Genomic DNA, 26,268 nt, shown 5'->3' with positions numbered 1-26,268 from the left:
GTACAGACGCATTCACTCCATTGCATGGGCACTATTACTAGCATACACAACTCCTACCTCACCCTCTGCGGGGAAAACAATCTAAGATGGAGTCGACGCCCATGCGCAATGGAGTCGAAATGGGAGGAGTCCCTCGGTCTCGTGACTCGAAAAGATTTCTTCGAAGAAAAACAACTTGTAACACTCCGAGCCCAACACCAGATGGTGGGATGTGCACAGCATGTGAATCTGCAGCGACTAATGCCACGAACAGATGTACACTGGGTAAGTGACATTTTCCATATATATATATATATATATATATGTATACACACACACACACAACCCCTCCCCCCCTAAAATATACACTAAATAGGTTGTGGTTCCCAGTCCTGTAATTGAAATTCACTGTTGGCCAATTTTCACATCAGTGTGCACATGTACAAACTGTAGATGCAAGCGACGCACCTTGCCTAGTGTAGTAGAAAGAGAAAATGTGGGTCTGTGTGTGTAACTGTTGCACTGTAGTCTGAAAAGCAAGTGCAAAGGGGTGCAAATATTAAACCCTTTAAATGCCAAGGACGTAATGGTTGCCACGGATGTAACCATTATGTCCTGGTACTGGCCCTCGGGGAGGTGCTATTGCTCCCACCCGAGGGCCTAAGGGCATGGATGGACGGGGAATCGCTTCCTCTTCTACCCCTCGCCCCAACCACTATTCCATCCTATGCTCCCAGTGTCAGAGATCGCCCGCACCGGAAGAGAAATACTTTCAGTTCTCTTCTGCTCTGGGTTGGAGGATGGCAGAGAGGCAGGAAAGGACTTTCCTTTGCTTTGATGTCTCTCTGAGCATTTCTGCAGCCCAATCATGAAGCGATCACGCTGCAGACATGCCCACTAGACACCAGGGATTTTGTTTTGGTGACATATAAACAATGAAGGGGAGCGACCCCTTTGTCAAGGGTCACTCCCCTGGGGGGCATTTTTTAATTGGGCCTTTTCTGCCCCCCAGGAGCAGATTGGCCTATTTTAATTAGTGTAATTATTGTTTAGATTTCTTTACAGGAGGGGAGTGAACCCTTAGGCAAGGGTTGCTCCCCTGGGGGGAGGGGGCAAATTGTATTTAGGCCATTTCTGACCCCCTTGGGATATTTTCATTAGGCCTAAACCACTAGACACTTGTGATTTGGCTTTTTACGACAATTTCACCGAAGGGGAGCGATCTGTTGAGCAAGGGTTGCTCCCCTGAGGGCATTTTTTTTAGGGCATTTTCTGCCCCCCTTGGGTGCAGAACGGCCTGTTTTAATTAGGACGATCTTCCCCCATGGGGAACAGAAACCACTAGGCACCAGGGATTTTTTACATGTATTTATTTTTTCACTAATGCGGAGCGACTTCTTAGGGAAAGGTTGCTCCCCTGGGGAGCAAATTTATTTTAGGTCAGTTCTGCCCTCCTTGGGGGCAGATCGGCCTATTTCTATTAGGCTGATCAGCCCCTGGTAGGGTGGCAGAAACCAATTAGGCAACAGGATTGGTTTGTGTTTTGTTTGGGAGGGCAGCCCATTGGGCAAGGGTCGCTCCCCATGGGGGCACGTTACTGTTGGCCATTTCGGCAGATCGGCCTATTTTTGTAAGGCTCACCTGCCACCACGGGGGCAGAAAGCCCATCAGAGACCAGGGAAGATACCCCCACCCCGATAAATGGGGACAAAGTTGTTCTTCCCACCAGTGGGCAGATGGGGCAATTACCCCTGATCCACTCCCCGGGGGATGAGAAAGCCTTCTAGATGCCAGGGAATTAAAAAATAAATAAAACAATAGTGGGGTAGTTGCTACCAACCAATATTGGCATGGTTATGCCCCCACCCCAACTGAAAGGGGTAACTGTCTTTCAGCTCCCCCCGCACACTAAAAGATCTTATCCCAACGGAAAGCAAGAGGACATTTGGGTTTTGGTTTCACAATTGGGCCATGAGACCTTGTCTAACTCTCAAAATTGTCCCACTTGGACTGGTGAGGGCTGCACTTTTTGGACTTTGGGATGCTGCTATGTTTAAAAAAAAAGACGAGACCTAGACGCATTTGAAAACTAAACATCTGGGTGAGTCCAGGATGGTGTGCTTCACATGCACCCAGCACCATCTTCCTACCCACAGTGCCCTGCACAAGTCCAGCTTTGCTTCATATTGCACAATTTTGTGATGGAACCTTCTGGAATCTGCAGGAATCCACTAAATTCCTACCACCCAGCAATGTCGTATCTATACCGATAAAAATTCTGCCACACTTGTCAGCCTAAAAGATTTTTTTTTTCAAACTGCCCTTCTGGACCTGGTTTGGTTCTCCCTCGGTTTCAACATGTTTTTGGCTCTTTCCGGTCACAGGCACTTGGCCCACCTACACAAGTGAGTTATCATTTTTATCTGAAGACTGAGGAACGTTGGGTGGTAGGAAATTTGTGCTGGTGCATGTGAGTTTTTTTTTCTTTTTTTTTTAAGCTAAATTTGAGGCTTGGCTGAGCTAGAGGCCAAAATCCACAGCTACGCATTTTGCAAAAAACGTCAGATTTAGTTGTAAAAATGTGATGTTCCTGTAGTGAGGACAAGGCCTACCCACACACCCGGGACTTGGGGGAACACAGAATAGAAGAACAAGTGTTATTGCCCCTTGTCTTTCTCAACAGTTTTTCCTTCCAAATGTAAGACAGTGTGTAAAAAAGAAGTCTATTTGAGAAATGCCCTGTAATTCACATGCTAGTATGGGGACCCCGGAATTTAGAGATGGGCAAATCACCATTGCTTCTCAACACCTTATCTTGTGCCCATTTTGGAAATACAAAGGTTTCCTTTGGTACCTAGTTTTCACTCTTTATATTTCACCAAATGAATTGCTGTATACCCGTATACAATGAAAACCCATTGCAAGGTGCAGCTCCTTCATTGGCTCTGGGTAACTAGCGTTCTCATTGAACGTACAAGCCCTATATATCCCCGCAACCAGAAAATTCCAGCTAATGTAACGTTATATTGCTTTAAAAAATCTGCCATTGCTGGAAAAAGTTATAGAAGAAAATTGGGACAGAAATGGCTTGTTTGTTTAGCTCACTTTCAATATTTTTTTATTTTAGCTGTTACATTCTGTAGGAAAACCTTTAAGGATCTACACAAATGACCCCTTGCCGTATTCAAAATTGTCTACTTTTCAGAAATATTTAGCTGGCCAGGATCCAGCACTGGCTGCACACCCGTTTCTGTCACTAACTGAAAGGAGGCTCAAAGCACAAAAATTATTAAAAAGTGAGTTTGTCCCAGTAAAATGCCAGAATTGGGTTGACAAATGGGGTTTACTGATTCAAGTCTGCCTGTTCCTGAAAGCTGGGAAGATGGTGATTTTAGCACTGCAAATCATTTGTTGGTGCCGTTTTCAAGTGAAAAAAACCACAAACTTTCTTTCGCAGCCGTTTTTTCCATTTTCCCTCTCTTTTTTTTTTTTTTTTTAAACAAAATTATATCTGTATTTTGGCTAATTTCTTGGTCTCCTTCAGGGGAACCCACAAACACTGAGTACCTCTAGAATCCCTAAAATGTTGGAAAAAAAGGACACAAATTTGGCGTGGGTTGCTTATGTGGACAAATAAAGTTATCAAGGCCTAAGCGCAGACTACTCCAAATAACCAAAAAAAGGTTTGGCGCAGGAGGGGGAAAAGGCCTGGCATCGACGGGGTTAAAGAAGCACTTAAAATCTCATTGTGATCAGATCAAAAGTCAGCCTTTATGTACGATTTTCTTCTGTGCTCCCAGCAAAGTGGAAACAAATATATTTCCACACATCATTTGTTCAATATTTACATTGACATTAGGTACAATATTATTGATTAAGGGGAGAAAATTAACTTTTGCTCTGGACTTTGGATGGTGCTCACAATGGAGTTTCTTGTTTAGTTCCTAGGAAGGTCTTCCGAAAATGTAAAGTAATTACAAATAGTATTGTAAACTGTAAGGTAGACCTAATTTTAATAGAAAAGGACTAGTGACGGATAATTGCGGTATTAGTTAAATGTTTTAGTGAAAATACATAGTTTGCTGTCTGCTCCGCTTGATACCTCAGTATCGCATTTAGACTTGTGTCCACTGTTACTGCAGTTACCACACATAAGGAAACTGTCCTTAGAAAATGAAGTGTAGAAATGTATACGGGTAACAGCTTGAAGTTGACTCCTGGGGCCTTGCGAGGTAGTGACAGGGGTCGCGTTGTTGAGATTATTTCTTCTGTTTGTTTTAATTTACTGGAACACTAATGCTGCAGTTATTTGTAAACCATAACCTGTCAGTCTGGCTTGGTGAGTTGCAGACATTGTTAAACTGCAGTGGAGGGGACTTGTTTTGTTTTTCTTCTGTTTCTGATCATGTTCATCCCTCCTCTCACTCGACCTCTGGACTGTCTGACCTGGATAACACACTTCCTTTTTACAATCCTATCATAATTGTTGATTTCATAATTAAGACCTGTCGGTGGCCGTGCATACTAGAAAACAAAGAAACATAATGCTAGTGAATGCTCTCTGAAGTGTCTAGAATCCTGGCTAGGCCTCTGGTCCGGACAGCATGATGTCTGTCGGGCAGAGGAGTGCTTGGGAATTTCTTTACTGTTCTCCATGTTTTATTATCCGAACTCATCATCAGCCATTTGTATGATACCTTTTGGAGCATTATCTATTCTTGAGGTACAAGGAGCACATTAAACCTTTTGTAGCAATGCTGCATTAGCTTTAAATGGAGCAGACCTGGCAGTACGTTTGTTGGGAGTGGTGCTGGCATATGTGGTCATAAGAAACCAGGTAGCTTGAGCGTAGGTCAGTCTCGAAAGGTACATTTATTTTCTTCCAGATCATTGTTGGCCAAAAGACACAGATGGCCTTGTGCTTCCTCATAGGAAGACACAGCACATAGCAGAGTAACCCTAAACTGCTTAAAACTGGATGAGAGCCTTCTAATGATTATAGAAAGGTGCCGTCCAGTGACTGACAGGAAGTGATATGCCCGATTCCATAGTTGCCACTCTCCTCACTCATTGCTTTTGTAGGTGGACGTATGGGGGCATTATAGCAAATGGTCGGGGCAGTCATCACTTGGTCTTGAAGGGGAGGGTGCATGTCTGCAGTATTTTGGTGACCAGCTTAATTCACCTCTGAGGAGTTGGCTGCTTAGCAATGGAACCTATTTAGGAGCCATGACCATATCTCCTCGATTTCTCATGCTACTGCGCAGTATGAAGGTCCTGCTAAGGGAATGAAAAGATGTTGAAAAATTAATCTTGCTAACCTTTGTAAGAATGTACCTAGAGAAGTGTTCAGAAGCTAGTCTGTCACACAGTAAGGGTAGAGACTGTGCTGTTGAGCCATTTGTGAATGGGCCCATTACATTAGGGTTTATTTTGCTACATTACACTGTGGATGAACACATTACTTTATAAAGCCTACGCTAAACCTATTCCACTCCCTCAAAGCAGGAATATCGAGCTCATTTCTTACGGCTCATATTCGTTCCAATGTATCAAATCAAGATTACAATTGCTTTCTCAGTGTCTGGGAACAATTGTTGCGCCATCTTGGGACCCTGGTATGTATCCGTACTTGCATCAATCTTCCTGAAGCATTGGTTCTATGTTCTAGACTGACTTTTTTGCCAAAAGTTTCATTTTCACTCCATCGGGATAAGGTAATATTTTTCTCTCTGGTTTTGTTCTTCATCCTTCTCAACAGAAGTTGCTCTAATGATTATAGAAAGTGAAGGGGACAGCTCTAGTTTAACTGACCCATGAGACCTTCACAAAGTAACAAGAGAGATTTAGTTCTGATGGATATTTCTAACCAGTTTTCTAACCCTTGCAATACTCTCAGGTGCCAGACTGCATCTGGAAAACATTTCCAGCAATGCTTTCACACACCAATAGGTACCCCCGTATGGCTCTATGACAGATGGCCCCCTGTACTGCCCCCAACTTCCGAGCAGCCAAGGCTATTGGATGTATTAATGTTTGTTCTTTCATTGGCCTGCCAAGGCATTGCAGTGGGCACAGTCAGTTATTTATCATTTCTTTCATTTACCTGATAAACCATATCTATTCACATCACCAGGTGTGGTGCTTTTTGTATTTTTTATTTGAAGATTTCAATTACCACGTTTCCCCCAAAGCCATTCATCATGCCATTATGGGATTTAAATCTAGACTTCACATTTCTCATGTAAATCCCTGTTGAGCTGATGCACGTCTGCTCTCTTCCACTCTCTCAACAATTTTCCTCATTGCTATTACCTGATGTTGCATGAGTCAACTGCAGGCACATTCAATACATTTTCCCTACACTACCTATTTCCCCTACATATTGTTGCAGATGACCAGGGTGGCCTCTTTGCTAAAAGTTCTAACTATTTTTCACGTTACGCCATTACTCTGCTACTGTTTTCCCCTCCCTTCACTCCTTGAAATAGGAGGCGTCTCCATTGGCTCAACTTCAAAAGGGTGCTGAGCTTCTATATTGTCCACACAAAAAAACACTGTGTGCATAACCAACTTTTTGTAGGGTTTTCCAGAGTGAAGAAAGGAAAGCGGTGCTGAAGAGAACCATGTCAAGGTGAATAGTCTGCATGCAGTGGCCAAGAAACAGTCCTATTAAGGTCCACGGGTTCATTCCACCAAAGGCAAGGCTGCTACTACAGCATTGATATGAAGGGTACGGGTTATAGCCTGTAAGGTAGTCAGTGCACACGTTCAAGAAGCACTACTGCCTTGACAGTCTGGTCTACCGGTCAGGTCTTCCAGGAAGGCCTTCACCTGCTCTGTCTTACAGGACTTTCTCGTCTGACTTTTCTCCCCAGACCCTCCACCTGTGGGTGGTTCTGCAATGGTTCCTATTGAAAAAGTGACAAATTTGTGGTTGAAAGTATCCATCCGATGTACCTGTACTTACCTACCTTAACACAATTCTGGCGTCTACTGTATCTAAACACAGAGTCCTCATTGACCTCCCTCCTCCCAGTTGTGTGGAAAGGACTCTTAACATCATAATGAGCCAGGTTACAGATCAGCACACTGTCATCTACAACTTTTGTGTACCACAGCAAAGGTCTCTGAAGGAGAATGGTTGAAAAAAGTGTGTCCATGCACAATGTTGGTAGCTCCACTCCATTGCTTCCAGTTAAAGTGGAGTCACCTCAGAGCCACATGGTGACAACTATCACGCTGAAGCACATCTGGAAAAATTCTCCAGATCCATTCAAATGTCCTAACACTTTGAAAAGATGAGGATCTGGGGGTAAAACAGAGACACCAGAAATAATGATAAGTAACTAGTTCATCTAGCATCTCAAGAGGTAATAAGCCTGCAGTGGCCTTTCTAATCGTCAAATTTGTGTGGCCATTGAAAGAGGAAGTAGTCATCCTGCTCCTAGGACAGTACATCAGTAGAACGTTGGCTTCATTGTTTAGCACTTTGTGTGTACCTTTAAACAGTGTTTCTTTGGCAGTCAATTGAGTTCTCATTTGATGCTCTTTGAACACTGCCAGCATGACGTGGAAGTTCAGTAAACAGGTGCTGCTAGGATCCTTAGCGTCGCAATTTCTGGAATTTTGAGATTACGGTTTTGGGGACAAAATGCAGAAAATAAGGACTAGGTGAGCTTGGAAGTAAGCTTGCTCAGAGTTATATTCGGTCATAGAAATCGGAAGGGGCTAGCATGTGTGGGTATTCAGGAAGTCCTGAAATGTGAATTGTCTAGTCCGTGCAAAATTGAGAGAGAAGAATTGGGTTGTTCAGCTGACAATAATAAGTAAGTTATCTGGGCATTCATGTTCGCCCACCACCATCTAGAAAGTAGACCCGTCGTACAGCTAGTGACAAAACCGGCAACCAAATAGTTTAACTTATCCTTGACAGCACAGAGTTTGAGACCTCCCATTAGTCATTCTTTTGAAACACAGACAAAATAAATTAAACTCTTTACCGCAACAAGTATGCATCATGTTTTTTTTTTTAATATCAGTATTATGTTACGCCATGGCCTTAAAAGGGAGGACAAACCGATATTGGGTGTTATAGCAGTTTATTAATCTTTACAGCATGTTTGGATTGTCCGGCTGCTGCATTAAGAGAATGTGTGTGTGTCTTTTGTTTCTGTTCGTACTACATTTAGAATTATAAGACCGATAAAAGGGAACTGTATAAAGAGGTCGTATTTTTTGTGAAAATGCACATTTGTTGGAACCTTGGCAAATCTTTTTCCAGAGAAATAACGGTGTAAAATTCCTTCTCACTCAAATTATCCCACTCTGCACAAACTGGGACTGTCGCCTCAAAAATCATAATACTCACATATACATAAAACCTAACGGGAAACAGCCTTTGCAATGGAGTTCATCACGCAGCCTTTACCACACATGCCTTTACCATGCAGGGAAGGATTATTTTTTAAATAACATATATAAAGGTAATTTCGGGGTTTAGAGTTGGGCAGTGGTAAAGGAAAGTAAGCGTAATATTAGGGCTGTGTACTGGTAAAGGGAGTTGAGGGTAAATAAGGCATTTAGGGGTGGGTAATGGTCTAAGGGAGGTATGGGTAATTTAGGCATGGGTAATGGCTAAGTAAGATTACTAGTAAATTATAGAACAAGATTTTTTTGGTGTGTTCCCCTTCAAAAAGAGAAAAAAAGTTAAGGAGTCACAATGTCGAAGCTGTCTCTGCAGAAGCCTAGATATTGCATACTAAATACGCTGCATTTGCTTATAGTACTGGTCTAGGGTATAGACTCTTAAGAGATGTCCACATATTTGCTCCATTATTGGTACTACAATACTACTATTGGTTTGGCAGCTCACACATTTCAGCTTGCAAAATATCAATCAACTGAAGAGTTTTGTAAGTTAGTCCAAGACTTTTAAATGGAGTACATATGCTGTATGTCTTGCATTGCTGCAATTAAAACTAGGTATTGTCGACACTGGTTCAACCTTTTCCCCCATTACTAGATGATAAGTTGGGTAGATCGTCAAAACAATAGCTTTTCTATCTATAATCCCATCCTGTAACCTGAGAGGAAACAGGTAGGGCATTCTCTTAGGCATTGTGTAAAAGTTATTTTGCTTTGAGAGCAGCGTTACTGTAAAAACTATCAAGACCAGCATTTGCAATGCAATGGGTCTTGCATTTGCTTGAGTTAGAGCTATTAAACTTCTAACCGGCCTTTTCTTGCCACATAAATTGAAAAAGAAAAGTAAAACAGTTTCACATAACTAACCGGACTTGTCTTGCCATATAAACTGAAAATTTAAAGTTTCACATAAGCGAGCCAACGGCTGCCATCAGCACAAAGCAGAAACACAAAGGGAAATAAAAGTTCCCTTGCAGTGAAACCTATCGGCAAAAGTGCAATTATCCATGTAACCGGCAAAAGTGCAATTACCTAGGTAACAAGATCGATGTCATGCAAAGCGCTCAACTACTGACCAGAGAGATCGCGCTGCGAAATAAAGAGAAAAACTAGTCCAGAAACCAGACGGAAAACATCGAGCCTCGTATGTTTTCAGTATTTGGTCGATGCGCTCGATGAGGGCTAAACTCCAGAAAAGGCATGACCTATGCATGCCTTTCACTAATGAAAGCAAGCGGATTTTAAAAGGCAAGCCCACGAACCAATGAAAGTGACTGATGTGACATGGGCGTGGTTAGAAGCCCAAAGAGATTGCAACAGGGGATGGAGTGCTTTGCGCTCGCCCCTAAAAAATTATTCTGCAGTGACGAAAAGCAGGTAGATAAATAAACTTTATTTGCATGATTTTTCGTTAGTTGTTCAGTGCATAAAATGAGTGAATGCTGGATTGTTCTCCTCACTCATGTGCAAGCCCTGACAGTGCATTTGGCTTGGCTGCTCCTGTGTACCACACAGCAGGGTAGGAGCCTTTAATGTCTGAGAAGGGACTAATGATCTGGGGTGTGTGGGTTTAATAGTGGAAATATGTGAAGCCACCTTAGCTGAAATTACAATATCCTTGGGGCCGTCTTTGACCTGTGCCATACCTCCTCCATTAGATTTCGTAAGTATCTCACCCACTGTTCTCTTTTTAGGCATCTACATTTCCGATGTGGTTATACCTCTGTATTTGAAGTCGCTGCTAGTATATGAATGTTGAACCTGGCATACAAAGGCACTACCCAGATATATGATGTAAATAGGAGTCACCTGAGACTTTCCATATGATCAATGCTGCTGAGCAAATTAAAGTTCACTTCTGCATATTAAGACTGTATTTGCGCACAGGACGGGGTTACACAGGCATGGTACAGCATTATTTGGGCTGTGATTAGTCTGTTGGTTGTAACTGAAAATGTGGGTATATGACATTTAGATACAAGATAGTTGTGGTTGGGGCATAAAGCACACGCAGCAGCATCCAGAAGAAAGTAATGTATGATCATTGGTGGATGCACTAACCCTTACCAGGCTGTACATCCCCATTCAAAACTGTTACTACTGTACATTGACTGTAACTGGACATGAGTTTGCGCCCTATGTATTTTTTTGTGGAGCGATCCAGTGGCAAGAACTTAAACCTATTTAAGAGAGGGACACAAGCTTCAGAGCAGAAGTCATCTAAGGAGCTGTAGCTGGACTTTGAACAGGGATCCATTGCCTTTGGGAACATGGTCATTTTTTGACTATCAAGCATATGATGGCTTTGGTTGGGTATATGAAGAACTTAAAAGGAGACATGATAGCTGAGATCATTTAGTTTAGATGCCATGGATAAAGCAGATTTTGATATATAAAAAGTGTGTGCCTATCACTGTCGATTTTTGCACTAAAATAAAAATTCTGCACCTGGTTGGCCGAACTAGGCCTAGACTGCATCTTGAATGCAGCATTTCTACTCATCACGTACCAAAATGTGCACTGTTATAATGCTCTGTGTTGGTGTAGTGTTATCTAAGAACACCGGCGTAGGCCTTTTGCTACATTTAAGACTTTACTTCCTGAACCACTGTAGACCTATTCATAAAATGAGACTGTTATTTGTTTTCAGTGCAACTACATTTGTGTTGACATGTCATGTCATAGGTCTTTAGGTCCGAAGGGGTTATAATCATGTGGGAATAATTTTGGAATGGTGCTAGTACTAAATGAGGGAAAACACAGTATTTTGTAAACTTACCAACTTTTTTGAAAAATTTAAAAAATGAGAAAGGGAGAGTGTGTTCATTTTTGTCTGTGTATATGTAAGCATTCCTGGTGAAATCCGACAGACACCTCACCATACTCGACTGAAAGCCCCTGTACCCAACTACCAGAAAATACATTTATTAGGGCAGTCTAACACCCCAAAAAACCCTGCTGGAGCTATGCCCCTGGTTGGTCTGGCTCCAATTCCAACAGTCCTTTCAAACTACCAGGCCAGGTCCTCCCCAGATGGGAACAGAAGCAACCCCAGACTGGATTTTTCATAGTTGGGCCTTTTAAGTGAGAGATAGCTTGAATCCTCTCATATGCCGAAACTGGTCTTCGGTGGCTTATATTCCTGTCTAGCGAGGATCTGTTCTGGCAGTTTGGGGTGGACGATCCTGTTTGGATAGGACCAAACCTGATTTGCATATTGGCTGCTGTGTCTAGCGAGGCATAGTCAAGGCCACCAGATTTATGCGATTCATTGCACATAATATTTTCCACATAATTATGGATTTGCCACATAATCCATCATCTTCTGCATAATTTGCAGATGTTCCCAAAACAAAATTGCTTCTAGCTCTGACAGATCAAAAGTTACTGAAAATGTGACGTGCTGCTATGTATTGAAAGGCCCTGTGCAGAAGTTTATTGATCAACTTACAGATGCATGTTGCTATATCTGAGAGTTAAACTATTGCTTATGAGGTGAAACCTTTACCCATATAGTGTTGAAATGTGTAAAAAGACAAAATAAAACAGTAACACTGTTAGAAAGTGTGCAGCATTATACCGCATAATTGGCCTTTTCTTGGCTCATAATTTGGTCATCCAATGTCTTATAATTCCTGTGGCCCCTTGAGCATAGTAGGTGCAATACAGTAGTGTGGAATGCTGTCACATAAATGGAGTCTCCAAATTTTAGGTATTGGTTATCATAGCCTTTATTTGGTAGGTCTCTACGGAGGGTTCCTCTTGTCACTGATTCTTTAAAGAGCACTGTTATGTCGATGTTGGTGTTCATATAGATCTTTTAAAAAATGTAAAAAAACAATCGACAATTTTTTTTTTTTGTATTCTTTTTATTCTTCTCTATTTTAGCTGCTTCATTGCTTCTCCCAACTCTTTTAGCATTGTTTACCTTTCCTGCATTTCATTTGTGTCTCGTTTAATACCTTATTTGGTGAGATGCTTGCTGAGTCATTTGATCCTCCTTTAGATGCCTCATACAACTTGTGAGGCATTTGAAAGCACAAGATTTTGAATATTATGGAGCAACAAAGACAATTTAATTCCTCCTCTCCTGTACAGTGATGTGTCATGATCACCTTATAAAATCACTTCATTTGAAGTATCTTCATCATCTCTCATGCTTCTTGTTGCTGCAAATAATTGTATGTGCCACCAAGACTTTTCCTTTTTTGTACATTTTGGTTTATTAAATCATTTGGGGCCCTTTAGTTTTCTTACCATTTTTGGATCCAGGGAAGGATGTGCTTATTTTCTTTTTAGGCTGCAAACTATACAGTTAAGTCTGACACCCTCTTTGTGGTATTCTGGCTGTTTCTACCAAGCACATTGCACATTTCCATTTGTTGCTTCTCTAAATGAACTATGACAAAGATTGTATGTAATGAGGTATCCTATCCATGTCTCTCTTTTAATGCAGGATTACTCTGTCTATTTTGCAAGTAGTGACATGATGTTCTTGTACTTGTAAATTTCTTGCAGATCTAAAAGACTACTCTAATAGACTACTTGTGCTCTTAACGTACTGTATTTGTTTGACAGGTTTGTGGGACACAAGTCAGGCACTTAGGCACAGACAAATGAGTCTGCTACCAGCTCGCCATTTTGTTTCCCTCTATTATATCCTAAGCCTAATTATAAATCACTTATAAAATTAGTGTCATTCCAACATAAGCACACCTGAGATAACTAGATGCTGGTTGACTTGTCGCTACCATCACAACTTATCAGTCATACCGAGTTGATCGTCAAGTATAATTGAAAAAAATCAGTCTTTTATGTATGACTACATCCTATGTCTTTGCAAACACCCTTATTTAAAATCCACTTTGTCTGCTGGATCCTCTGTGTTGCTTACTTCGATTAAAAAGAAGCATTTTCAATCCTGTTATGCTGAAATACATTCTTACTCATACTGATTACCCATTCACCCTCTTGCTGTCTCTCCAGATATGTATAATCTGCTCTTTCAATTTGAACTAATAAACTGTGTGTATGCATGCTACTTGATGATTTCTGGTATCTACATTTTAATTTTGTGACCGTATTATAGCTACTTGAGGAACTCGGTATCTCGGTAGACAACGAGACTTTAGTCCTAAATGACCTCAAATGATTTTATGTTGTGGTAAGGAAAATTGTACAAAATGACTTTAAAAGTCACCTTTAAAAGCTTATCTTCTAATTGCCCATAGCATGTGCTCCTAAATATGTGGACGGAAGAGAAGAAATTAGATTTTCTGCACTTCTTCAAACAGTAGTTTCACACTTTTATTTCTTACCATCCTGAAACTAGTTGACCTCTATTTTACACATTTCTTCTGTACACATGAATGAGCAATGGTAAATGATGTCAGTATGTAAGGGATTAATATGGACTGTCTCCCTTGCCTGGAAAAGAGGATAATGGCCTCATTGTTCTTCCATCTGTATTGACAGTTTGGTGAATATTTGCAAGTAAAATTGATGTTGACTCGTTTTTTTGTTTTTTTTCTTCTTTGCAGGGAAAATACATGGATATTGAGTTTGATTTCAAAGGCGACCCGCTTGGAGGAGTCATTAGTAACTGTGAGTTTCCTACCTTGACTTATTTGAAATGTTTACGGTAATATTTGTTTTGATCTTTTATGCAAAGATATGATTTATGTGCATTTCAAAATTCGCTCTTTAATTTTGCATTAACGTGAATATGTGCACATTCATTTGACGCTTAGCACTTATATAAACTAGTATCACAGATCCAAAGATCCGTACATTTTGCCAGTGTAATATCTTAGTCAGTCAGCTTGTTGCCATTCAAATAAGTTTATAGAAACCCAAAGCAAAATGTAAATTAAAGGGAAAAATGAACTACAAATAACAAAACAAAATACCATTCTAACTATAGTTGGAGAAATATTATTTATATATATATGTGTATAGATATAAATTTTTATATATATTTGTGTATATATATATATATATATATATATATATATATATATATATATATTTTTTTTTATATATACATATACATGCAGAAATAGTAAAATACATATATATCACCAACACATTTCTCCGTATTGAAAGCCTAATCCAAACAGGGCGGCCGACGCTGCAGGGACAGAGCACCCTCACAGACACATTCCAACAGTTTCTCCACACAGAGAAGCGCCGTACTTGGGTTCACAGTAAAGTGAGGCACTTTTAATTTCATTTTCAAATCATAGAAGCAAATGGTCTTTCATACCTGACACGTTTCATCTGCCGGCGTCGGCATTAATCATAGGTTCTCCTGTTTGAAAAATAACCACGTGATGTTTCACCTTCCATTTATATGGTGGCATTAAAGTCACAGAGTCTTTCACAATTTTGCGGCTCTCTTGGCCAAGGGAGCTATAGAAAGGGTCCCTGTGCCAGAAGTAGGTCGTGGTTGTTGTTCCCGCTACTTTCTGATACCAAAGAAGGACAAGGGCTTATGTCCTATCCTAGATCTTCCCCATCCTGCCTGCCCACAGACGTTACCTACGATTCGTGGTAGATCACAAGCACTTTCAGTTTACTGTGCTCCCTTTCGGCCTTACCAGCGCCCCTCAGGTGTTCACGAAAGTGATGACAGTGGTTGCAGCTCATCTGCGCAGGTTAGGGGCCTCAGTCTTCCCCTACCTAGACGACTGGCTGTTTAAGGCACCTTCGCCCCTGACAGTTGTCTCCCACATTCAGACTATGGCGAACCTCCTGCACCAGCTGGGGTTCACTATAAACATGCCAAAGTCACGTCTGACTCCCCCCTCAGATGCTCCATTTCATTGGAGCTGTTCTGGACCCAGTGCAGTTTCTGGCTAATCCTCCTGAAAAGCGAGTCCAAGACATTCAGGATATGATTCCGATCTTTCAGGCTTGGTCTTGGCTTTCGGTGAGACTGACTTTGAGGTTGCTGGGCCTCTAGGCCTCCTGCATCCTGCTAGTAACACATGCCAGGTGGCATATGCGGGCTCTGCAGTGGGACCTGAAGTACCAGTGGGCGTAGCATCAGGGAAATCTTTCCAACATGGTCCAGATCTCGGAGGGGACTGCGAAAGACCTGCAGTGGTGGCTTTTGAATCCTGATTGGGTCAACGGCAGATCCCTCTCCCTTCCCCAAGCAGATCTCTCTATAGTGACAGATGCATCACTTCTGGGGTGGGGCAGCTACATGGGAGAGGTGGAGATCAGAGGCCTCTGGTCTCTCGCGGAGTCAGGACTCCACATAAATATGCTGGAGCTCCGGGCGATCAGGCTTGCGTTAAAAGCATTCTTTCCCTCTCTCAAAGGGAAAGTGGTACAGGTGTTCACGGACAACACTACCGCCATGTGGTACTCCAACAAACAAGGCGGGGTAGGGTCCTGGACCCTTTATCAAGAGGCACTATGCCTCTGGACATGGCTGGAACATCAGGGCATTACCCTGATGGTTCAACATCAAGCGGGCGCTCTCAACACCAGAGCAGATGAACTCAGCCACAGACACAGTGTCGATCATGAATGGCGTGCCATCCCGAGGTGGTTCAAGGTCTCTTTCTCAAGTGGGGAGAGTCTTAGTTTGCACGTTCTCTGCGGGGGCGAACAGATCTATGTCAGCTATTTTGCGCATTGTAGTTTCCAAGGCAGCACTCGCTCTGAGACACTTCATCTCGAGTGGAGCTCCGGCCTCCTTTACGCCTTCCCGCCTATCCCTCTTCTGCCCAGAGTTCTCAAGAAAATCAAGTACGACCGGCCCAAGTTATCTTGGTGGCTCCGGACTGGGCTCAAAGAGTGTGGTATCCAGAGCTATTGAGCATGTCCATCGATCCTCCACTCAGACTGCCTCTTCGGGCGGATCTTCTGTCGCAGCAGCAGAGGACGGTTCTCCACCTGAACCTGTCCAACCTCCGCCTTCATGCGTGGAGATTGAGCCGCAACAGTTGACAGCATTTGCCCTTCCACCCAAAGTCTGTAATGTTATTTTGGCAGCCAGGCATCCATCGACTAAAACTGTATACACCTGTCATTGGAATACATTTGTGGCATGGTGTACCAACAAATCTGTTGACCCCCTTTCTGCCCCTCTTTCAGAGGTTCTTCTGTTCATTCTTTCTTTAGCCCAGCAGGGCTCTGCCTTGGGCACCCTTAAAGGGTATTTGTATGCCATTTTCATCTTTCTTAGACTTCCTGATCAGCCCTCACTCTTTAGATCTCCTATTGTGTGTAGGTTCCTAAAAGGGCTCACCCACTTATTTCCTCCCACTCCCTTCATCATGCCTCAGTGAGATCTTAATCTTGTACTTACTTACTTGATGAGTACCTCCTTTGAGCCAATGCATAATTGTTCCTTGTGGCTCCTCACATTCAAAACGGTCTTTCTCATCGCTGTCACCTCTGCTCGCAGGGTGAGTGAGCTTCAGGCCCTTTTTTCAAAGCCTCCATACTTGTCTGTACACCCTGACAAAGTGGTGTTACGCACTAGAGCTTCCTTTCTTCCTAAGGTGGTTACACCATTTCATGTAGGTCAGTCCATCTCTTTGCCTACCTTCTATGCACCCCCACATCCTTCCCATGAGGAGGAGAGACTTCACCGTCTGGACCCAAAAAGAGTGTTGGCGTTCTACCTCAATCATACTAAAGTTTTCCGGGTGGACGATCAACTCTTTGTTAGTTATGTGGGTGCGAAGAAAGGGAAGGCGGTGCAAAAGCGTACCATCTCTCGATGGGTGCTTCTTTGCATCAAAATGTGCTACGCTTTGGCTAAAAAGCAACCTCCTGAAGACTTTTGGGCTCGTTCTACCAGAGCAACTGCTGTATCCACTGCGTTAGCACGCGGAGTTCCTGTCCTGGATATCTGTTAGGCAGCTACGTTGGCATCCCTGCACACGTTTGCTAAGCATTACTGCCTAGATAGTCAGGTCGGTCGAGACTGCTACTTTGGTCGTTCGGTCCTGCAGGACTTTCTAGTATGATCTTGGTTCACAGCCCACCACCGAGGATGGCATTACTTGGGTATGTATTCTAATATAAGGAATCTGCAAGTAGAAGTCTCTATCAGATGTACAAGTTACTTATCTTCGGTAACAAAATATCTGGTAGAGACATTTTCTAGTTGCAGATTCCTTACCGCCCACAGGAGAAAGAGCTGCCAAATACACTGGTAGTGTGAATCCTGTGAAAGATGAGTTACACCTTGTAGTAGTAAACTTGTTTTGCTTCATGATATGCGGGTTTACTCCTGCATGTATGATTGCTTTTGGTGGTGCTAGCCGGCATTTAGGATGGCAAATAAAGAGTCCTAGTGTCTTGTATTTACATCTATGCCTTCCAGAACGTGATTTAAGTCTTGAATGGATCTAAGGATTTAATTATGGTATCAACCTCAATTGTAGTTGTGCTCCTGTGAGTATCCGTACACTGTCAGGTCGTGTTTCTTTGAGACTGAGCCCAGTGTGTTAGCATATATTGATACACAATTTCTGTGAATTTCTAAAACTACTCTTTCGATTGTTCTTACTTGGATGCATTTTTTTGGTCCATACATTTCTTTAACCTATGTACATGTAATGCAGTGAAAAGCGTTTCTATTTAATACAAGCCACTGAAAGACCCAGAATAAAGAATAACATAGGTTTTGACAGTTTTGTACACAAACTCCTCACTGTGAAATGGAGAATGCAGTGATGTAGTGTGTCAAAGTAATAGCATTTTCATTATCACCATATTAAGTTTTAGATACACCCCAATGTGTTCAAGTGCAGTAGTTTTATACTGATGAAGTTGATGCGTGAAGAAAGCCCTTTAGGATTTGAGCATGAAAGAAATCTGCCTTCTTGAGCATAGCTAAGCCAATATTACACTATCCAGCTTCCTGATGAGTCTGAAAGATCCTTATAATGTTTAGGCTGGACTTGATGGGGTGGTCCTCATACCAGCACTTCTTACACCAGTTCTTTCAAGCATGCATACAGTGGGCTTCGCTCCACCCAGGTGAATCTCTCTCGCCTCATGCTGTTGGTTGCTTTGCTGTATCATTGCACTCTATGTGCTAGGGACTACTCTACATCTGAAAAGTGTACTCAATCATCACGCTGCTTGTCATATTAAATTCTTTATCTCCTATTTGCATTGTATACAGAAGGCATCTTTTTATGGAAATGTTTTCTCTGTGTTGGCAAATCCAATTATTCTGATTTTAAAGTGCTAAACATCATTCGTGGATGAAACACGTGCAAACAAAGTTTGTGCATGCTTGCATCTGCCTCTTAGTCCAATAATGCAATACCTACTGGCTTTGTCAGTGCTTAATATTTTAGCCTCTAGTAACAAAGCTGTGTGCATGCCTTCATCTGCCTCTTAATACATTAATGCAATACCTACTGGCATTGACAGTGCTTATTATTTTACTCTCTAGTAACAAAGCCAAACATTGAAAGTGCAACTTTACTACACTTCCATTAAGCACGCACGGAGGGTAATATAATATAGTATGGCTTAGTGGTGGCCAGGTCGTTTTGGAAACGTTGGTTCTGAATAGTGCTATTTTCTATTTTTAATGTAAAGAAGGTATGAATAAGTTCATGGCAAGGGTATGGAATATTGAGTAATCACCCTCCACAATCATATTGTTTAAATGCATTCATGTTGGTGTTCATAGTCCTATTGTGTTTTGACATGTGAATTAGTCTTGACGTCCCGTCAAAACACAACTCAGTGTTACACTTGAACACGCCAGGTGTTAGGCTGGAGTGGTATGTCCCTCGTCATTTGAAACACATCATCATAGCATCACGAAATGTATGAATATTTTATGACTACCATATGTTTGCCATTGAGATTAATCCTCTGTGCTTTATCTCTTTGAAGTCCTGCAAATGAAGACGAAGTTAAAATGTTGCGTTGTTTAAATGGTGCACACTTTTAACCGTTACTTTAATGCTAGTCCTGCTTTGCCTGGTCGTACGAGTTAATGTTGACTCTATTAAAGTTTTATTAAAGAAAACCAACAGAAGTGCTTCTATGTGGAACACGGCACATCTCAGAAGTTGCAACGAATTTGTTTGACACAATTTAACTCATTGTAAGAAGTTGCATTTTTAACTAGATTGCACTTTTTACTCTCGTTTAGCTTTAATAAAACAATTACATATTGTTTTGTCTAATACCTCAGCTGTTCTTTCGAGAAGATAAGTTAATTTGGGATCATTTGCAGCCCCATATCGGGCTCTACTGTTATTGAGTGCATTTGACATTATTTTGAGAGGACATAATGTTCTGTTCCGCTGAAAGGGGTTGCTATCTCAGACTCCCTACAATCGCAAGACTACGCACGGGAAATAAAACTAACCTCTGACATAATTTTGAAGAAATCCATTTCACCCACAACTGGGTTAGAAGCTGTTGCCATGTTAAAAAAAAAAAAAAAGATCTCGGTTGTCTTTGATAATTAATGATAATTTCAAAATTGAATTTGTCAGTTTCTCACTTTTACTAGATAAACAACTTTTTAGGGACCGTATTTTTATAGTGTGTACTTTTGCGGAATTGCCTTCCTCCTTGGCCTATGGTTTGTTTCTGTTCCGGCCAGTAATGTGCATCCCAGGTAACAATTTGTGCAGTGAATATCCTTATTTTCTCTGGAGCTGCAGGCCTGCTTCTGTAAGATCTAAGAAATTGTACACAGCTCTAGGTGAGGGCTTACGCAAAATATTAAACCACAGCGGCACAAACTCCCATGAGGTAGTGCTTATAACATTATAATTTTTCAGGAATATAGTGCATCCTCCTGCGCTGCAAGGACCCTTTTTAATTGACACTATGATGAAAAAAAAATCACATTTCTTAGGATTGTTAGTTTGCTCTGGATAGGGTCTGGGATGTAAGGCTCTAACCAGAATGGCATGCAAACTCCCTCTCTGAATCAACCCCTTGATGTCTAAAGAAAGGGTTGGTGATATTGAAAAGGACATTCTCTCTTCTAAGGCAGTCAAGACTTCGCTCTAGATTACTTTTTTTTTTCAAATTATTTAAAGCTCAGAAGTGTTTTGGAAATATAGTTGGGGCAGCCAAATACATTTATGAAATGACTGTGCAAATGCTGTTTCCCAGGTTTTTGTATCTGAAATTGACCAGAACCAAATTCGAAGATGGGGCAACAGACTGGAATTCAGATCACTGAAGATGTGCAGAAGTATGTGCGTGTGTGCATGCTGCCATTAGGTGTAATGTAAAACACCGGCCAGTATTGTGGAATGCTCAGGTTATTTTCCTCACTAGCCTATTGACACAAATTACATTGGCAAGTGAAAACTGACTCCTTTGCTTAGAGCACAAAGGTCGTCAGAACGCATATTTTCCATTGTCATTCCTGCAAATTATTTAATATTTGTAACGAAATGCCTCCTTGGCATGGTTACCCCCTGACTTTTTGCCTTTGCTGATGCCAAGTTATGATTTGAAAGTGTGCTGAGGCCTGCTAACCAGGCCCCAGCACCAGTGTTCTTTCCCTAAACTGTACCTTTGTCTCCACAATTGGCACAAGCCTGGCACCCAGGTAAGTCCCTTGTAACTGGTACCCCTGGTACCAAGGGCCCTGATGCCAGGGAAGTTCTCTAAGGGCTGCAGCATGTCTTATTCCACCCTGGGGACCCCTCACTCAGAACAGACACACTGCTTGCCAGCTTGTGTGTGCTGGTGGGGAGAAAATGACTAACTCGACTTGGCACTCCCCTCAGGGTGCCATGCCAACCTCACACTGCCTATGGCCTAGATAAGTCACCCCTCTAGCAGGCCTTACAGCACTAAGGCAGAGTGCACTATACCACAGGTGAGGGCATAGGTGCATGAGCACTATGCCCCTACAGTGTCTAAGCAAAACCTTAGACATTGTAAGTGCAGGGGAGTCATAAGAGTATATGGTCTTGGAGTCTGTCAAACACGAACTCCACAGCACCATAATGGCTACACTGAAAATTGTGAAGTTTGGTATCAAACCTCTCAGCACAATAAATGCACACTGATGTCAGTGTACATTTTATTGTGAAATACACCCAAAGGGCATCTTAGAGATGCCCCCTGAAAACATACCCGACTTCCAGTGTGGTCTGACTAGTTTTACCAGCCTGCCACACATCAGATATGTTGCTGGCCACATGGGGAGAGTGCCTTTGTCACTCTGTGGCCAGGAACAAAGCCTGTACTGGGTGGAGGTGCTTCTCACCTCCCCCTGCAGGAACTAACACCTGGCGGTGAGCCTCAAAGGCTCACCCCCTTTGTTACAGCGCCACAGGACATCCCATCTAGTGGAGATGCCCGCCCCTCTGGCCACAGCCCCCACCTTTGGCAGCAAGGCCGGAGGAGATAATGAGAAAAACAAGGAGTCGTCACTGGCCAGTCAGGACAACCCCTAAGGTGTCCTGAGCTGAGGTGACTGACTTTCAGAAATCCTCCATCTTGCAGAGGGAGGATTCCCCCAATAGGATTAGGGATGTGCCCCTCTCCCCACAGGGAGGAGGCACAAAGAGGGTGTAGCCACCCTCAGGGCTAGTAGCCATTGGCTACTATCCTCCCAGACCTAAACACACCCCTAAATTGAGTATTTAGGGGCTCCCAGAACCGAGGAAGAGAGATTGCTGCAACCTGAAGACGAAGGACTGCTGACCTGAAGCCCTGCAGAGAAGACGGAGACACCAACTGCTTTAGCCCCAGCCCCAGCCCTACCGGCCTGTCTCCCCACTTCAAGAAAAACAGCGACGCGTCACCCAGGGTCCAGCGACCTCTGAAGCCTCAGAGGACTACCCTGCATCTAAAAGGACCAAGAAACTCCTGAGGACAGCTGCCCTGTTCCACAAAGACTCCAACTTTGCAACAAAGAAGCAACTTTTAAAGACCACACGTTTCCCGCCGGAAGCGTGAGACTTTCCACTCTGCACCCGACGCCCCCGGCTCGACCTGCGGAAAACTAACTCTACAGGGAGGACTCCCCGGCGACTGCGAGCCCGTGAGTAGCCAGAGTTGACCCCTCTGAGCCCCCACAGCGACGCCTGCAGAGGGAATCCAGAGGCTCCCCCTGACCACGACTGCCTGCTTCAATGAACCCGACGCCTGGGAAACACACTGCACCCGCAGCCCCAGGACCTGAAGGATCCGAACTCCAGTGCAGGAGCGACCCCCAGGCGGCCCTCTTCCTAGCCCAGGTGGTGGCTACCCCGAGGAGCCCCCCCCCCCCCTTGCCTGCCTGCATCGCTGAAGAGACCCCTGGGTCTCCCATTGAATCCTATTGCAAACCCGATGCCTGTTTGCACTCTGCACCTGGCCGCTGAGGGTGTACCTTCTGTGCCTGCTTGTGTCCCCCCCCCCACCCCCTGCCAGTGCCCTACAAAACCCCCCTGGTCTGCCCTCCAAAGTCGTGGGTACTTACCTGCTGGCAGACTGGAACTGGGGCACCCCTATTTCCATTGAAGCCTATGTGTTTTAGGCACCACTTTGAACTCTGCACCTGACCGGCCCTGAGCTGCTGGTGTGGTAACTTTGGGGTTGCCTTGAACCCCCAACTGTGGGCTACCTTGGACCCAACTTTGAGCCCTGTAAGTGCTTTACTTACCTGTGAACCTAACAAATACTTACCTCCCCCAGGAACTGTTGATTTTTGCACAGTGCATTTTTAAAATAGCTTATTGCCATTTTTGCCAAAACTGTACATGCTATTGTGATGATTCAAAGTTCCTAAGATACCGGAGTGAAATACCTTTAATTTAAAGTATTGTTTGTAAATCTTGAACCTGTGGTTCTTAAAATAAACTAAGAAAATATATTTTTCTACATAAAAACCTATTGGCCTGGAATTGCCATGTATGTGTTTTCCTCATTTATTGCCTGTGTGTGTAAAACAAATGCTTAACACTACCCTCTGATAAGCCTACTGCTCGACCACACTACCACAAAATAGAGCATTAGAATTATCTATTTTTGCCACTATCTTACCTCTAAGGGGAACCCTTGGACTCTGTGCATTCTATTTCTTACTTTGAAATAGTACATACAGAGACAACGTCCTACAATATTTATGTTAACAGACAAATGGGTAAGATGCCATAGGAAGACGTTATTAATTTTTCCATACTTTATCTGGACAGGAACGGTGAGGAGGGATCAAGTAGAAATATTAAAGTTAGAAGGCATCAAGAAAGTAAACAGGACTAGAGTAGGCGCTGAAGATGGGGCAGTGAAGGGTTTGGTTTTGCTTGTTGTAATATGACCAGGACATTATTAACTAAGGAGCGCCCCCACTCTTTAAACAACCTCTGGAACAAATATTTGCAGCCAACAAATAAAGTCAAAAGCATGCCCCCTGCTCGTCTCAGTTTGTCAAACATCAACTCTGGACCACTCCCCTCATTCTTTTCAACTGCTGCAGCCACAGATTTACTCCTTAAGTCAATCAAACATGTTTCACAGCAGCTAGAAGAATATGAAAACCTCAGAGGAATAATCTGCTTAGATTTTTTTTTAGAGGCGATCTGGTCTAGGTGTGGGCGTCAAGCAGGGTGGTAAAGAGCCAATCTCTTTCGGCCGTCATGAAAAGAAGGATCCTTTCCATAGTGTAGTAGATTTAATCTCCGAGTACTCAACATTTAAAGAAAATCGGAGCAGAAAATTGAATGCACACCAAATTACATATGATTATGCTATACAATGTTATATCTATATCTCACATTTCTGATTAAAGTATTCTACTTAAAGGTTTTTAGTAAATATGTGCTATTCCAAGCAAATCTTTACGACTCCATTAAAAATGGTTCTGAACATGTTCATACGGCAAATCACAATGCATGTCAGGGTAAATTCATTCAAGCTTAGTGTACTGTTTATCGGTAGTTTTTTTTTTTGTTTTTTGTTAGAACAATGCTATTTAAGAGGATGAGGTGCAAGAGGCCTACTCACATAGATTCACAGACTTGCATAGATTTGCCAGATGTAGCTCATTTGACCGTGAGATGATCCAATAGGTCTTTGATCCCTGCTTTTGTCTTTTTACGGGCACCTATTCTGTCTCGGACAGCTTGTGTGACTTTTGGGTCCTCCGGCTCCCAGTCTATTAGGGCTGTACGGAGTGGCAAAAATAGTCCTACAGATGTTAGTTGTGCCAATCCTATACAAGAGAGGAGTGTAGCCAGTGATTCATTCCATGTCATTGTAGGGCTTTACAGGCAAAGCAGGGCACAAAATTTACCCCAAGGATAACTTTAGACTTTATAACGCACAGGGAGCTTCAGCACATGAGAAGAATGGCCTGGTCCTCCTACCTTATCTCCCAGTAGCCACTGGGATACAGCCCATTTTCACAGGTAGCTTATTATTATGGAAATAAAAAGCAAGTTACTTGTAAAGAGTATCTTACTTTGGAGTATATTTTCAGAATTTTACTAGAGAAACAACATTGCTGGCCAGCAGCGAGGAGTGGGGGAAAAAGGTCACAAATTGCTGTGACAATGCAATTCCAATTCTTCTGTGCACCACCAGGCACCATTGGAGTGATGGGGAAGGGGAAAGCAAAGGGATCCAAAAATTACATACAGAGACAGCGTGTTCCTGGCGATGCAGGCCTGCTTCACATACGTAGACCAAACACTTCTTACATATACATGCATTAACTTAATTGAGCAATGATGCTTTCAGTGAATTTGTCAACATATTAACTTACTCTTTACAGTTTTTCATACGTTCATCTTCCCTTCAAATACACCTGTAAATGCTGTGGGTTTTCACCAATATATTTATGCTTTACAGTGCACCATGTGACCCTTTGGGATTGAAAGTTTTCTGGAGGAGCAGTCTACATTCTTGTGAGACCAGTGAAGTTCCATTACATTCATAAGGGTGATCTGAGTAACAGGCTGTGTGTGCTCTTTTGCTCCTTACTCTGTGGGGATGATATTGAATCATATGGCAGGCCTGCTTTAGCTTCCAGTTTAAGCCAGACTCAGTGTGGCTAGTAGAGCAGTTACACTGTGGGTACGTAGCTCTAATATTTTGTATGGTAACCCCCATCGTTACACCACTGTCACTTGATGGGGGATGTGCGTTGTATCCTGACAGAGCATTGAAAACCTTTTATTCTGAATTTGGATCGACTGAAGGCGGTCTTCTGTGGGTCATCAAGAAGAAGCCATGGATAAAATCCGGGGAACAAAGGTCTCCTTTTCTGATCACATTGTAAATATTGGATCATTATGATAGCTACATAGGCCTCTGACTCAAGAGGTGAAATCAACATACGATCCCCTCATCTTCTAGCCAAATAGTGGGGTCTGCTTTTCTTGATATTGGGCAATATTCCGTACAGGTGCAAAGACCAGACAAAAAATCAACCATTTAAAAGAACCAACCACCAATTCATCTAGTTTTTTCTTCCAGAAAAAAACCCTTTCTGTTGACAGATTACAACTGAGCTACTCTCTGATCTACCAGCTAACCGCACGAGTGCCCCACGTCCAACCTGCACTGAGGCTGCCACATCATCTCTATCAGACGGGTGCGCAGCTAAACCACCAAGACTGTTGTCAAAAAATGCTGCTTATCCCAAATGTATTAGACTTTTTTCAAAATCATACTGTACCCTTAAATATTAACAGTTGGCATTTATATTGCACTTGTTAAAACAGTTTTTGGTGCACTTTTTAATAACTGTGTTACTGCGGACCGACAGTAGAGTAATCTTTGGCGAGCATTGAAAAGATGACCGACTGAATCGTGCCCATCATGTTGAAGCTGTGACGTGCAATGGCTAACACAAGAAAGAGGCGAGCGCTTAGAGCTGTGAGACCCACTGTCCACTAAGGTGCT

General features: G+C 42.7%; 1 protein-coding gene across 3 annotated transcripts in view; it reads left to right on the top strand.

Annotated features, from left to right (window-relative positions):
• Positions 1 to 26,268, top strand: part of MYO1B (myosin IB) — a 678,894-nt gene that overhangs the window by 239,323 nt on the left and 413,303 nt on the right. For all 3 annotated transcript variants that reach the window (XM_069225875.1, XM_069225874.1, XM_069225873.1), the window contains exon 7: positions 13,947 to 14,010. In XM_069225875.1, coding sequence (XP_069081976.1) covers positions 13,947 to 14,010 — 64 coding nt within the window. The remainder of the gene's footprint in view (positions 1 to 13,946; positions 14,011 to 26,268) is intronic.

This window comes from Pleurodeles waltl, chromosome 3_1 (genome assembly GCF_031143425.1).
Source record: "Pleurodeles waltl isolate 20211129_DDA chromosome 3_1, aPleWal1.hap1.20221129, whole genome shotgun sequence".
Lineage (NCBI taxonomy): Eukaryota > Metazoa > Chordata > Amphibia > Caudata > Salamandridae > Pleurodeles > Pleurodeles waltl.
Note: the sequence above shows the minus strand (reverse complement) of the source record. Positions and strands in the feature narration are given on the sequence as shown.